At 35.6% G+C, this 13,449-nt stretch overlaps 1 protein-coding gene across 3 annotated transcripts in view; it reads right to left on the bottom strand.

Annotated features, from left to right (window-relative positions):
• The window catches only part of LOC129787920 (cell adhesion molecule Dscam2), a 72,722-nt gene that overhangs the window by 12,991 nt on the left and 46,282 nt on the right, over positions 1–13,449 (bottom strand). For all 3 annotated transcript variants that reach the window (XM_055823761.1, XM_055823762.1, XM_055823763.1), the window contains exons 6-12: positions 8,793–8,869; positions 8,392–8,581; positions 6,400–6,744; positions 5,361–5,633; positions 4,154–4,281; positions 3,851–3,987; positions 1,712–2,752 (exon numbers count right to left, since the gene is read on the bottom strand). In XM_055823761.1, the coding sequence (XP_055679736.1) occupies positions 1,712–2,752; positions 3,851–3,987; positions 4,154–4,281; positions 5,361–5,633; positions 6,400–6,744; positions 8,392–8,581; positions 8,793–8,869 (2,191 nt within the window). The remainder of the gene's footprint in view (positions 1–1,711; positions 2,753–3,850; positions 3,988–4,153; positions 4,282–5,360; positions 5,634–6,399; positions 6,745–8,391; positions 8,582–8,792; positions 8,870–13,449) is intronic.

Below are 13,449 nucleotides of genomic sequence, written 5' to 3'. Positions count from 1 at the left end.
CATGATAGATAAATTCATTTTTAAACCAATTTATCCAATATTTCGTGTATATAGAGGAAACTTTCTTCTCTAAATATCTCTCTCTCTCTCTCTATATTTATTCTTGAAGAACTTTTCCCCGAGAGAGCTTTCAATTTATCTTCAAGTTTTCCTTGAGTTTCAAAAATTATATATCTCAAATATTAAATCAAAGTTATTTCACGAAGAAATAAGCCACTAATAAGCCAACAAGATAGCTTGGTTGTTGATGGAATATTAATAAAATTGGATTAACGACGAAACAGAGCAGCAGAGGAAACTTTCTCTTGGAGCTTCCGAAGAAAGATCTAATCTGGAAGTTTTGTCAAGATCCACAAGAAAATCCACTAAATGGCACAAAAATTGTGAGAAGATTCAAATTTCTTTAATTTTCAATTATTTGGGAAAAAAAACAGTTTATCGATCCAAATGAATGGAATTTAGGGGAGACTGGGGCACATGTAAATGTCCAATAAAATGAGAAATCAAGCTTTTTCTTTCCGGACAGGAAAAAGGAAAATTTCTTAAGAAAAAGGTTAAAAAGTTCTCTCAATTTTCAATTTACCACCAAATCGTAATCCAGATTTGTCCAGAAATTCAATTTTGAAACATTTGCAAAACTTTTTTTAAAGCTCATCTTAAAAACTTAAAACTTAAAAATTAAAATAAAAACAAGGGTTCAAAGATCATGATGGAGGCGCCTGGTGGTTTCTGAAAGTATTTCTTTTAATTTAAAATGAACAGTGGAGATGCCGGGTTAGATTTTGTGGCAATATTGTTTTTTGAAAAAGCAGGAGAAAAAAGGTATGTGAATTATTGAAATTATAGAAGTTTAAAATGAAAGAGTGGAGGTGCATGGTAATCACCAGGCGTCGCCACTGCGTACTGCAACATAAATCAGATATTATAATTGAAAGCGCCAGGACTTCTTTTAATATTTTCCTTGATTAATTATTGAATAAAATTAAAGACAAAGAGCATTTAAATTAAATATTAACTAAACTTTTAAGTAAATTTCAACTAATTTTATGATAAAACCTTAAATTTATTAAACAAATCTTAAAAATTGTTGAGAAAAGAGAGGATTGATTTATATAGGTCATCAAAAATCCTAAAATTCTTCGGATTATCCTATTCACCCCGCTTGATTTTCGTCTTTCTCGCATTTTACGATAACAACATTATTGACGGAAGCAATTCTATTTCGTCTCTATTATGCTCCTTTATCTTCTATTTATAAATTTTAATGCTCCTTTTTACGTATCTCCTGGTAGTTTAATTCAATTGATTTTTTATGTGCAACATAAAGAGCTCTGCAAATGATGAAAATTCCTCTCAATTGCTCTTAATTATATGACGTTTTACTACCCCAACAATGCACCCCACTATCAGAACAATTAATTTTATGCTACTTCCCAACTCACGTTCGATTGAATTTTCTGTTGACTTCTCTCGTCTCTTGCAAATAATATTTGACTGGAATTTTTATTTTTTAAGGAAAATTCTTCTTTCAAAATTTTCCCTTCGTCATGCTGACGAATGAGAAAAATCTCAATGTGAATTTCAATGTGATTTTAGCTGTGATTCTTTCGAAGAAAATTTCTTGCTTGCACAAGGAGTGTTTTCCAGCATCCAGGAGATTCTGTGTGGGAGCGAAGGGGGTTGGATTAAGGGATGCACTTTTGGTACTCACCTGGCGTCGATGGATTCATCGAGGTGCTGCTGTGAATTCTGGATGCGCCACTTGAGATCAATGGGGGTGTCACCCTGAACGTTGCACTGGATGTGTACCTGCTTGCCGCGAGCTATGAAGATTTGCTTGGATTTCGTGGCAAAATGGGCGGCAACGTTGACTTTCAGGAAAATCACTTTGCTCACCCCGGAGCCAATTTCATTTCTTGCCTCGCACAGGAAGTGCCCTTGACTCTCCTTTGTGACCTTCTTGAAATGAATCGTCCCATTTTGATATTGAATTACATTCGGTTCATACAGGAAGTCCTTGTACTCCCCCGGACTCGTCCCGATGGCCTTCTTCCACGTTATCACGGGCTTTGGGTAGCCATCTGCCTCGCACAGGAGCATAACATCATGCCCCGCCTGGGCAGCTGAATCCTTCGGTTCAATTATCCATTTTGGCGGAACATTAACAGTCAGGGGTACGGTGAACTTTTCCGTTCCTGCCACATTGCTGGCGATGCAGGAATAATTCCCTGAATGTTCAGATGATATGTGTTCCACCACCAAACTGGCAGAGTACTCATCAAGACGCCTTATCACCTCATTCCCCGTCCCAATTACCGGCTTCCCATTGCGTTCCCAACGAAAGCTCACCGGGAGATCTCCTTCGAGAATTTGGCAGGAAATTGCTGCCCTCATACCCTCCCGGAGCATATTTGTCATTGCCTGGATGGGCATAATTTTGGGCGGGACGAGTACTTGAATTTCCACATTTCGCCTCGCAGTTTGCCTCTCACGACTCTGCGCCATGCACGTGTACGTCCCGGCGTCCTCAAGTCTCTGGAGTTGCTCAATGATTAGCGTCCCATTCGCATAGGCACGTTGTCGACGGTTTATTGGCAGTGTCTGCCCATCGCGTTCCCAATGAATCTTATCAATTGGATACCCAGCCACGGGACACTTGACAACCAAATCTTTTCCCGAAACTCCCGTAATTTTGGGCATTTCCCTAATAAATGGTGGCCCGTAGATGTTCACCTTTGCACTATGGCTCACCCTGTGCAAATAAATAAAGAAAATTCCCATAAGAAATTAATTTTAAAATTAAATTCTTTAGTAGATAATTCTCAAGAAAACTAAGAGAATCCCTCTCTGAGTAGGACAAAAAAAAATTTATTGAGCAAGAGAAACCAGAGAAACCAATAAGTCAATTAGAGAAATTAAAATAATTATTTATGTGGAAGCAATTAGCTCGAGTTTTCAATTAAAAATTCACATCATTGACTTCGTCATACCCATATTTTCTGCAGAACAGTATTTTTTATTAAAATGGAAAATGCAGAGAAACCTTGTAATTTTGCAATTACAAGGTTAATCATTAATCTTCTTTTTTTTTAAGGAGATGGGATAGAAAAAGCTTAAAGTCTGGCGAGGAAAGGCAAAGAAAATATTCGGATGAAAATGAATTTAGTTAATTGATTAATTGATTTTTTTCAATCCTGATAATGCCAGGAAAGGAAGGAAACGAAAATGATTAAATTCCTACATTTTTTAAATGAAATTTTTCATTTTTTTTAAATAATTTATTTTAAAGAGATAAGATAAATCTAAAATTTCTATGATTTTTTTAGCATCCCTGTATCCTTAAATTATCGATTTTAAGGACTCTTTTTTTGGCAATAATAAATTTTTAATATGAAAGAATAATTAAATATTTTTTATTTCAAAGAATATTAAATTATTATTTATTTTTAAACCTAATTTAAAAATTCTAAGTCAGATTTGGACCATTCTACCCTATTTTAGAGAGCCCTATTAGACCTTATTGAAATATTTTGCAATACTGCCCTCATTGCTCTTTCTTCAATGAATCCAATCAAATCATTCAGCTTTATCCGAAGGTATTAATCTATAGTTATGATATTGATTGTATTTGGGTGTTTATCAGGAAAATCTCTGCGTTGTATTATGTATTTATTAGGTAGGTACATATATATAGCGGAGAGTTTATGTTGATTACCGATATACCTACATACAATATTTGCACGTATTTGGAATACATTAATTAAGGTTTGAAAGGGATTTTGGGGAGATATTCTGACGGGGGATTAAAGTAAAATGTTATTTTGGGAGCAACACAACAACATTGACTCACTTTCCAATACTATTTTGAGCTGTGCAGCTGTACTCCCCGCCATCCTCATCCTTTACATTGGAGATGTTGACGTGACTTATCACATCGTCATGTATGGTCACATATTGTCCAACAAGAAAGCGTGAACTGTCCGGAATCTGTGGGATACATATAGGGAAGTGTGTGGGGGTGTTAGTATGTAGTTAAGACGACAATGTCTCATACACTTCATTGTGTTTCGGCACCCACCCCCCACCCTTCATTCCATCTGCCCAAAATTCATTTGCATTGTTGAGAAGCAAAAGGAAGACATGCGAGACTCACCGGAAATCCGTCTAGTGTCCACTGAAACTGCGGTGGGGGGTTTCCAGTGGCGACACATTTCAAAGACACTGTCGGCCCTGGTTGGAGTGTTTGTTCCGAGAACCAATAAAGAAGTTCCGGTGATGCATCTGTAAAAGGGGGAGAATCAAACAGTGAAAACAAACAATACCCTCCCCTTCCCGCATTATACATTTTCATATAAAATACATAACATCTGTTAGAGAGACAATCTTTTTGATAAGATAAATTCATCGCAATATGGACAAAAAGAAAGAGAATGTTTGATGTTACACGAAAAAAAAGCCAGGAGAGAGAGTATTTTCTCAGAAGGAAAACTTTGAAAACTAAAAACCACCCTTTGGCATAAAGGAAGTCATATAATAATATGGTATACATATCGTGCGGGGCTTTCGATTCTGAACGAATGATTAAGTTAAGAGAGAAGAAAGTTCAGTGTTTTCAAAAGTTCATCGTATTAATTAATTTAATTCTAAGGGGAGAAATACAGGGAACTGCGGGGAACTCAAGTTGGGAATTTTGGCGGGAAATTGAGAAACTTTGTATGCGAGAAAGTCTAGCACAAGAAATTAGGTCAAGAGCTTTTAACTCGTGAAGAAGAAGGAATCTCTATGAAAACTACATATTGAATTTATTAGCGTATCTGATACAAGAAAATTTGTTAATTTTAAAAATTCATTATTTATTCGAGGAAGAAATGAAAATTGTTGAGCTTCCGTAAACTTTGGGAGCTTTTTGGGGGTTTTTGCTCGAATTCTTTTCGCAGGAATTGAAATTAAAACGATTATTTAGGTCAATTATTAAAGAAAATGAATTGCAGGCCGTACAAGAAAACCCCCACTTGGCGTTTAAGGAGTTAAGAAGTATTCTCTTTAATTGCTTTTCATTCAAAGTCAGGCAATTTAATTTATCGCCTTTTATTTGAATTTAAAATGAAACCTACACATTTTTCTAACACATTTCATTTCCTTCTCAAGGACTTTCTACATGTTATATATGCAAGGGCTTTCACAGTTTATATGTATTTTATTTACTCTACATCACAGGTTCTGCTTTAGAGAGTTGTGGTGCAAGTCAATTTTCCCGGAGAGGGAGAGAGAGAAAATTCCCTGATGGGTTGGTTGGAAGATGTGGGAATGAGGTGGATGGGAGAGAAATTGAACGAAGAATTGAATGGAAAATTGCTTACCTCCGAGCTTCAATTCAGCCGTCGACTGAATTTGTTCCCAATCATTTGTTACAAGACACTGGTACATTCCTTGGTCGTCCTTTTGCACCCTCTTGATGATGATTCGTGGTGGTTCGGAGTGAATTTCAATTCTGTTGTCTCGCAAAATGGGTTTACCATCGTGCAACCATACGATGTCTTGTACGGGAAAGCCCGACACGATGCACTGCAAGTGGGCGTCCCTGTCCACATCCACCGTCTGCACCTGGGGCTGTAGGTGGGCCGTCAGTGGAGCTGTTCGTGTGTAAAACAACACCAAATACCATTAGACATCATTTTCCATCCACGTCAATTGACGAAGATTACTTCTTCTACCACCTCCCCAGCAGCACAACAACTTTCCCCAACCCTTCCTCTTTCACACAGAGGATTTTTGCCTTATTTTCCCCCTGTGAGAAATGTTCAAGTTTAAATCCCAGAACCAATCTTCTTAAATTTTCATGACTCCTTTTCTTCAAAATGTTATTAATTTCCCCGTGTGTTGCTTTCAATTTTACACCCCCGGAAATTTCTCATTCTCCACCGAAAGCCCCGTTGAAAGCTCTTTTGGCTATTATAGTGTGAAATTGCTATAATATTACCGACACTATTAAATGTAGCAGCGGGTGTACATGCTGTTCTATCCTTGCAAAATGTTCCTTTTATCGTTTTGAATTTAGTTTAAGGCATTTAAGGGATTGAGAGTGGGGTGTGGGTGTATGTGATGAAATATCTAAAAGCTACTCGAGCTTTTATAGTTATGGAAATATCAAGCTACATCATAATATACAGCATTTACGAGAAAGAAAATTTCAAGGAAAATGCTGTGGAAAAATTTAGTAGCAAAGTGATTCTGGGAAAAGTTGTAAAAAAGGAAAATTCTTGTAGCTTTAAGATGATAGATTCTAAGATTACATTACTTTAAGAAAGCTCAGTAAACAATATCCTAACAAAACTAGAGCTGAAATGAGAGATTAAAGCTCAATGAGCTTGGAGAAAAAATCAATGAAATGTGTCTTACCTGAAACAGTTAACATAACTTGGATTGTCTCTTCGCCAGCGGAATTATTGACCCAACAGAGGTACTTCCCGGTATCCTCGAGTCGTGCCTTGTGTATCTTCAGCAATCCCGCTGAGAGGATTGTGATGCGATCACTGAATTGCACCGGGAGTAGTTGCTCATTCTCCTCCTTGAACCACCTGTACGTGGGCACGGGATGCCCCTGTGCCGCACAAGGCAACGTTATGTGTCCATTGAGTGTCACATGGCGTGACGAGTGCTTCTCAACGTTTATTCGTGGTTGCACAATCCCCTTGGGTTCGGTCACAATTATCCTGCCCGGGTACGCGGATACCTGCATTTCACCTGCAAAAGGACGCGCGTGTGTGAGTGTTCAATTTTCCACCATATTGCACATAATCGTGTGCATTATAGTCCCACAGGGAGATACCGAGGAGAATCACAAAAGAAAAGCTAATCAACTCGCGTTGAACGTCAAGATGAGATTCCAGAAGAAGACGCGCAATGTGGGTATATAATTAAAGTTGTGGGGAAATGAAGAAAATGCAGTAAGATTGGCTGCTCCGAGAGTTTGTGGCTGTTTCCTCCAACCATAATCACTTTAGCAAATTGCCTCCTTTTGTCGTGAATTTGATTGAGAGAGAGATGCGGCTGGGAAGACATGCCACATTCAATGGGAATGTACGCGGAGGGGGAGGGAAGAAGATGTGGGGAAAAGTAGTTCAATTGGCAGTTAAAGCACTAAACTGAAGTGTGCGACATAATTGAATTTCTTCTTCCGATTTTTCATCCCTCCGCAGTGGATTGTTTGTCGTTGGCATCTAATGCTAAATTTATTATCTTTCTAATGAAATAATGTGGTTTAATTTTAATAGTTTTAGAGAAGCTTTAAACGGTTATTAATTATTTTTAAACGGAAAGTTTATTGGAAAAATTAATTAACAAAGATCAAATTCGATTAACTTAAATCAAAAAGGCGAATTTATTGAAGAAAGTTACGTTAGAACTTACGATAGAACTCTTCTATCGCTTTAGAACATGATAAATGATTAATAGGCTTTCTAAGAAATTGACTATGTAGTATTTTTGAAGAGCTTTTTCTGATCATATTGTGAGCTTTTAAATTGAATGATAAAAACGGCTCAAATGCCTTAAAAAATTGTAAAATTTATCAAACCTTAGCTCATTCATGACTTCATGAGACATCTCCCTTGTCAAAAGATTAACAAATTAATGTTTCTCTTCAAATATTATTCAATAAAACTTGCTAGAACTTTCCACCAGATATGTATACAAAAGAAAAGTTCAGGCAAATAAAATAAATTTCCTTTCAATATTCAAATGTTTTTCACTTCTTTTTTTCAAAACGAATTTGCATGGAAATTTATTAAATTTTCATTCTGTTGCACGCCAATGAAAAGCTCTTGATAAAATACTTGAGCAATGTACAGACATTATTGATTCAAAGGATATTTTATGAAGTTCGCCTCGTCTCCCTTCTCGTCTTTCTACCGAAAAGTTTGAATTTATGTTTTGGGAAAGTGCACTCAAGTATTCACTTTGGTGGTGGATTATTTCTTCAACTGAAACTTGTGTACATAAGCGGGGAGAAACTTTTGAGTTTTCCGCAACACGGGATAAAAAGTTTAACTACGATGAAATAACTGGCCGGAAAATTGATTTTTAAAATACTTCTCTTCTTCCTCTCCTTCTCCTTGGGTAATAAGCGGGGGAAACTACATGTCTTTCATGTTGAGTTATTTTTGAATTGTGGACAATGGGTTTTAAATTTAATTTTTTAATCCATTTTGATTAAAAAGAAGATTTAAAAGCTTTTCAAAAAATGAGTTTAAATTACAATTTTTCAGCTCAAAATTTGTCCTGGCATCAAGCTGTGGGAGCTTAATACAGGTGGAAGCTTTAATCTCCTCCTGTCGAGGATAAAGCCCAAACTGAGAGAGGAGAGTAGCTTCACAATGATGATAGATTTACCTGTCAGTTTATGAACTACTCGGCACGTGTAAGTCTTAAAGCCATCACTGGGGCCCGCATTGTTTATATATAGATCCCCATTGGGCAGCACCGTATACTTCCCACCTATATCTGTATTGGGATAGAGATGCATCCCACTATCTTGCACCCACGCAGTCACCATTACATAGTCCGACATGTAGCTGGGTACCTGAAAATTGAGAAAAGTTAATTTATTGCTCGACACTTTCCACCATTTAAGGATTCAAATGAAAATTTCTCGTGGTTCCCCCCATCGTTTTTTTTCTCTCCTCCCCATTTCCATGTGTCATCAACCACTGCTGGAGGATTTGCAGGTAGATGAAAAAAAAAAAACGAACCCTGGGAGCTTTCTACGTGGATGGTTCATCCTAATTAATTACCTGGCACTTGAGAACCGCCGTATTTCCCGTCATGACGTATTCATCGTGCACCTGAACCGTGTACTTCTGATTTACAACTGAAAAGCAAAATCATAGAGAAAAATTTAGATTTTTTTTATTTCTAGAATTTCAGCTTAATTAAATGAGAGATATGTTTTTTTTAATAAATGTGAAAAGCTCTCATAAATTATTTTTATCATAAAATTCAATGGGACCATTTGGGAGCACCCAAAAGCTCACGCTGAGATTGTATGCAAGAGTTAAAGCTTGAATCATTTGGGAACTTTAAAAAATTCATATTCATAAAAATAAATCAGCTAAAATGGACGATAAATCTCAAAGAAGAGGAGATTTGGAATATTTTATTACTCAATGGTTTCTTATGCCGCATCAGGGTTAAAGAAATCATGTAAAAATGAAAATTCCTTCAATAATTTCCATCTAACCAATCTAACCACATCACTAAATGATTAAATTCCTCAATGCTAAATGAAATGATACAAATTTCCACCTCGTGGGGGTTACTTTTCCCACCCTAATTTGCGTTCCAACGATAACCGAATCCGCGTGCCTAACTGAAATCGCAAAAACACGCGGATGGGTGCGAAACTATGTGTGTGTTACGTTTACAATGTTCAGAGCATGTGTTAATTATGAACACCCCCAAATACCACCCAAATCCACAAATTGCCCAGAGTTGAGCGAAAAGCAGCCCAACACAGCGAAGTTATAGCCTCAAAAAAAAATTATAAAGTGAATTTTGATTAATTCGAGTGTACGCAACATCACAAAATTGATGAGGGTGGCAAAAACAGATTTCCCTCAAAATCATTTAGGAAAATTGGGGCACAATAATCGACTCAAACCTGGAGGTTATTAAACAGAAGCCAGGGGTTGTATTTTATTAAAAAAAAAAAAAAGCTCATGCAATTTCATCCCAACTTTTATTCAATTCTGATGGAAAGTCCAGCTGGGTGACAAAAAAATAGTGTTGATACTTTATTAAATTGTGTCGCGATATTTGGGAAAAAAACAGTGGAAAACCCTGAGGAAAACATCCTCAAAGTTGTAAATAAAATATCAAGGGAATAAATTTATGTTTTATCTGTTAAAATAAGTATTCTAATTTTTTCTTTCACAGAATGAATAAATTATTTAAAATTATATTGCTGATTATTTTGACGAATTAAATTTAGAAATTTCTGCAAAATAAAGACACCTTTATTAAGATTTATTTTTTTCAAAGAAAATAGAAGCAGTAACTTTCAGGAAACCCATAAACTATCAAATTCAACATATCTCCGAGGAAATGAATAATAATTTATATTATTCAAAGACGGATATATTGGAGTTGCAGAAATTATAATATTCATTAAGTAGGTAAGCAATTCTCTTAATATTTCGCACTATAAATGCTGCCATATGAATAATTCAATGGCTTAAAATTCATGTTCAATTTCTCCCATACAATGCAAAATTAAACTTCTAAACAATCTTATGTGTTCCATTCATGCTATATGTTGTGAAATGTATGCTATTAATTACCCTCCTTTTAGGTAAAACGATAGTTCTTGCTTTTAGAATTTATTCTGAGGAGATGTGAATTAATGGCGTGAATAGAATTTTAAGAAGATTGACCTGAAAGTTGAGCTTTTTTATGTTTATTTATGATTTTTTCCATTAAAGGTTCTAAAGAATTTTGAAATTCATTTTTAACGGTCTTTTCTAACCACCCTAACGGTTACATCACAGTCTAGAACAAGCAGAACATTTCACAGAATAAGAGAAAGCAGAATTTTCTAAGAATTCAAAGCAAAAGCTCAAAAACTTATACAAAACAGCTTCTCGAAATTCATCAAATTAGCAAAATACGAGTAAAAAATAAATTTTCTTTAAAAGCTCAATTTTAAAACAATAAAGAAAAGTCGAATAAATGTTCGTTTTGTACATAGTTAAGGAAAAAAAAACTTTTCTTCCCAATGCAAATCTTTTTGTTGTTCTTCCCTCGACATTCATAAAAAAAAGAAGAAAAGTCTTTTAGGAAATGTCTCATTCTCGCAGCATTCTCTCGGGGTCCATTAATATTTTCTTCTTGTATCTTTTTGTCTACTATGTGTATGTATATATTGTGAAGGATGCAGAAAACGAGACTTTCGGTAGAGAGAATATGGGAGATAAGAGATAGAGAAGAGACAGAATGGGAATAATTAGAAAATACATGGCAATTAACAGAAGGAAGTAGCTCTGCTCATTTTTAGTTGGGGACTCATTCTTTTTTGTCTCCTTATATGTGGGTAGATGGAAGGGGGGATTGTAATACTGGAAAGGAATAAGTTTTTTTTTTCGTGTGCATTGTGTGGAATTATTTCTGTGGAAAAATACAGCTAAGGGACGTATTAACAATACACGAGAAAATTTTTCTTGTACATATTCTTCTCCATTCAAAATAGAGAGGGAGAAAAAAAAGGAAAAGTTTGTGGGAGGGTGATAGATACACGATATATATGGAAAAGTACTTGAAAGCGGGAGAGAGTTTGAACGAGAGTTAAGAGATTAATTAAGGGTAAAACATGGGGAGCTAGCACTGCTTGTGTCTTGATAACTTCCCATTTATATGTACACGTACAATATATAATTTTCCCAGCATTTTCTTATTTTGCTATGTAGGTATATATTACAACATTCTTCGGGGCAAGTTTTTGTGACAATGAGCAAATACGAGATGTTTAGCATGTTCCCGGAATAAAAGTCTAATTGTGGGCAGGAATGTAGGGTGGGAAAAGCGAGGATGATGGGACAACTCGTAAATCCACTTCTACTGAAATTATCCCACTTTAACCGCAGATTAATTACTTTTTTCGCTGCCTTCCATTAATGTACGATTTATCTCATTCTTCTGCACTTGATGACAGTTAAATACCCAACTAATTGCTGCCTTAGATAGGCATTAAGAATGGGTAATGACTTGCTGAAAAATGAGCTTTTTTTTCCTCAAAGAAACTAACTTTAAAAAATCCAAAAATTAAGGAAAATATTGGGAAAACTCCAATAACGAATTTTGAGATTTTTTCTTTGAAATGTTATGCAATTAATTCCATTCTAATAAAGAATCCCTTTGAATTATGCATGGAATTGAGATTCAAAATATTCAGATTAAATTTTACAATGGCTTGGAAAATTTTACTACTTTTTCCAACACGCGGAAACTTTACGTGAAGTCAAAAATTGACACAAAAAAAATTTTCCCAACCATACCCACACAATATTTAGCACAAATCGTGCGGTAAATCACAAAAATGGACAATAAAAGCTCACGTTGGAGCTTTGTGTGTGTGTTGAAAAAAAAAGGAGGAAGCTCCTATATATACCTAGTATTGTATGAGCAGTAGGAAACACGACTTGCATATCTAATTCCTTCCACGCGATAGCCAGGAGTTTTGTGGGCACACACTCACTGGATTACCAAAAAGCATCACGTTCTTTTCGTTTTTCGAGAGGAGAATCCCCGTTTTTCGCGAGGACACCCCCACCCCCTCGCAGCAAATGGTGCTAAAAAGGGAAAATGTAAAAATTTTTTGCATGACTCCGATTGATTTTTTATTTGCGTATTTTTGCCCCACAAAATTTTGTGTTTTATTCCGAAACAATTTGATATTTGAAAGTCAATACATATACAAATTAGACGCGAAAGGGGTAACGCACCACAACAAACACTTGCCAATACTGGGGTGAAATTTGCAATGTCAACTCTCAATTTATAATCCTATTAAATTGACTATGATGAAATACCCAAACCCATCAATCAGATTAATTCAATCATTTTCAATCGTTTCCCCTTCCTACCCCTTTGCTCGCGATGATGGGAAATTAATTAGGAGAAAGTTCGTCAAGGACTTCATAGCACATAAAAGTTGAGAAGGAGCATTGAGAAAAAGTCCATCTTGTGGGATGGAAAAGTGTCAATGTCTTTTGAAAAGCTTCCCATCTTCTTCTTTTGCGTGGTATGATTGAAAGATGAGCAGAACTTCATACATAATACTGACTATCTATACGAATCATCTTTGGGCTCTTTGGGGAATATTGTACCTATATATCTTGATGTGCAAGAAGAGTTAGTTTGATCAAGGAAAAATACACCATTTCCGGATGAGAATATCATACCGTCACATCCTCTATCTTGTACATATAAATCATTTGAATTTGCACGTGAAAATAATACAAATATACACGAGAAGAAGCTTTTATTCTAATATGAGCTTTGATAAGAATATAGATTAAAGATTAAGATTTCATGGAGAGTTTGTTATTTAAGAATATGAAATTGATTCTGTTAAAAATCATTTGTTTTCTGTTCTTAACTTGACGGTCTTTAAAAGATTTTGACAATTTATTTAAGAAAGTGATTTCCCAAAGAACAAGAACAATTTTTTTTCATCCCTTACCTATATTTTTCAAACTATTCTTCTTTCAACTTTGTTTTGAATTTTTTACTTTTTCTTACATCGAATCTCACCACGAATTTTCTCAGTTTTCTCAAGAGTTTTCCTCGTATAAGATTTTCTTTTATACGCAATGTCTTTGCGGGAGAATGGTTGTGGAGCAAACATATAAAACCAAGGTGAACATGACTCTTGAATGATGACTCAATAAAATATGA

The sequence above is a fragment of the Lutzomyia longipalpis genome, chromosome 1 (genome assembly GCF_024334085.1).
Source record: "Lutzomyia longipalpis isolate SR_M1_2022 chromosome 1, ASM2433408v1".
Classification (NCBI taxonomy): domain Eukaryota; kingdom Metazoa; phylum Arthropoda; class Insecta; order Diptera; family Psychodidae; genus Lutzomyia; species Lutzomyia longipalpis.
Note: the sequence above shows the minus strand (reverse complement) of the source record. Positions and strands in the feature narration are given on the sequence as shown.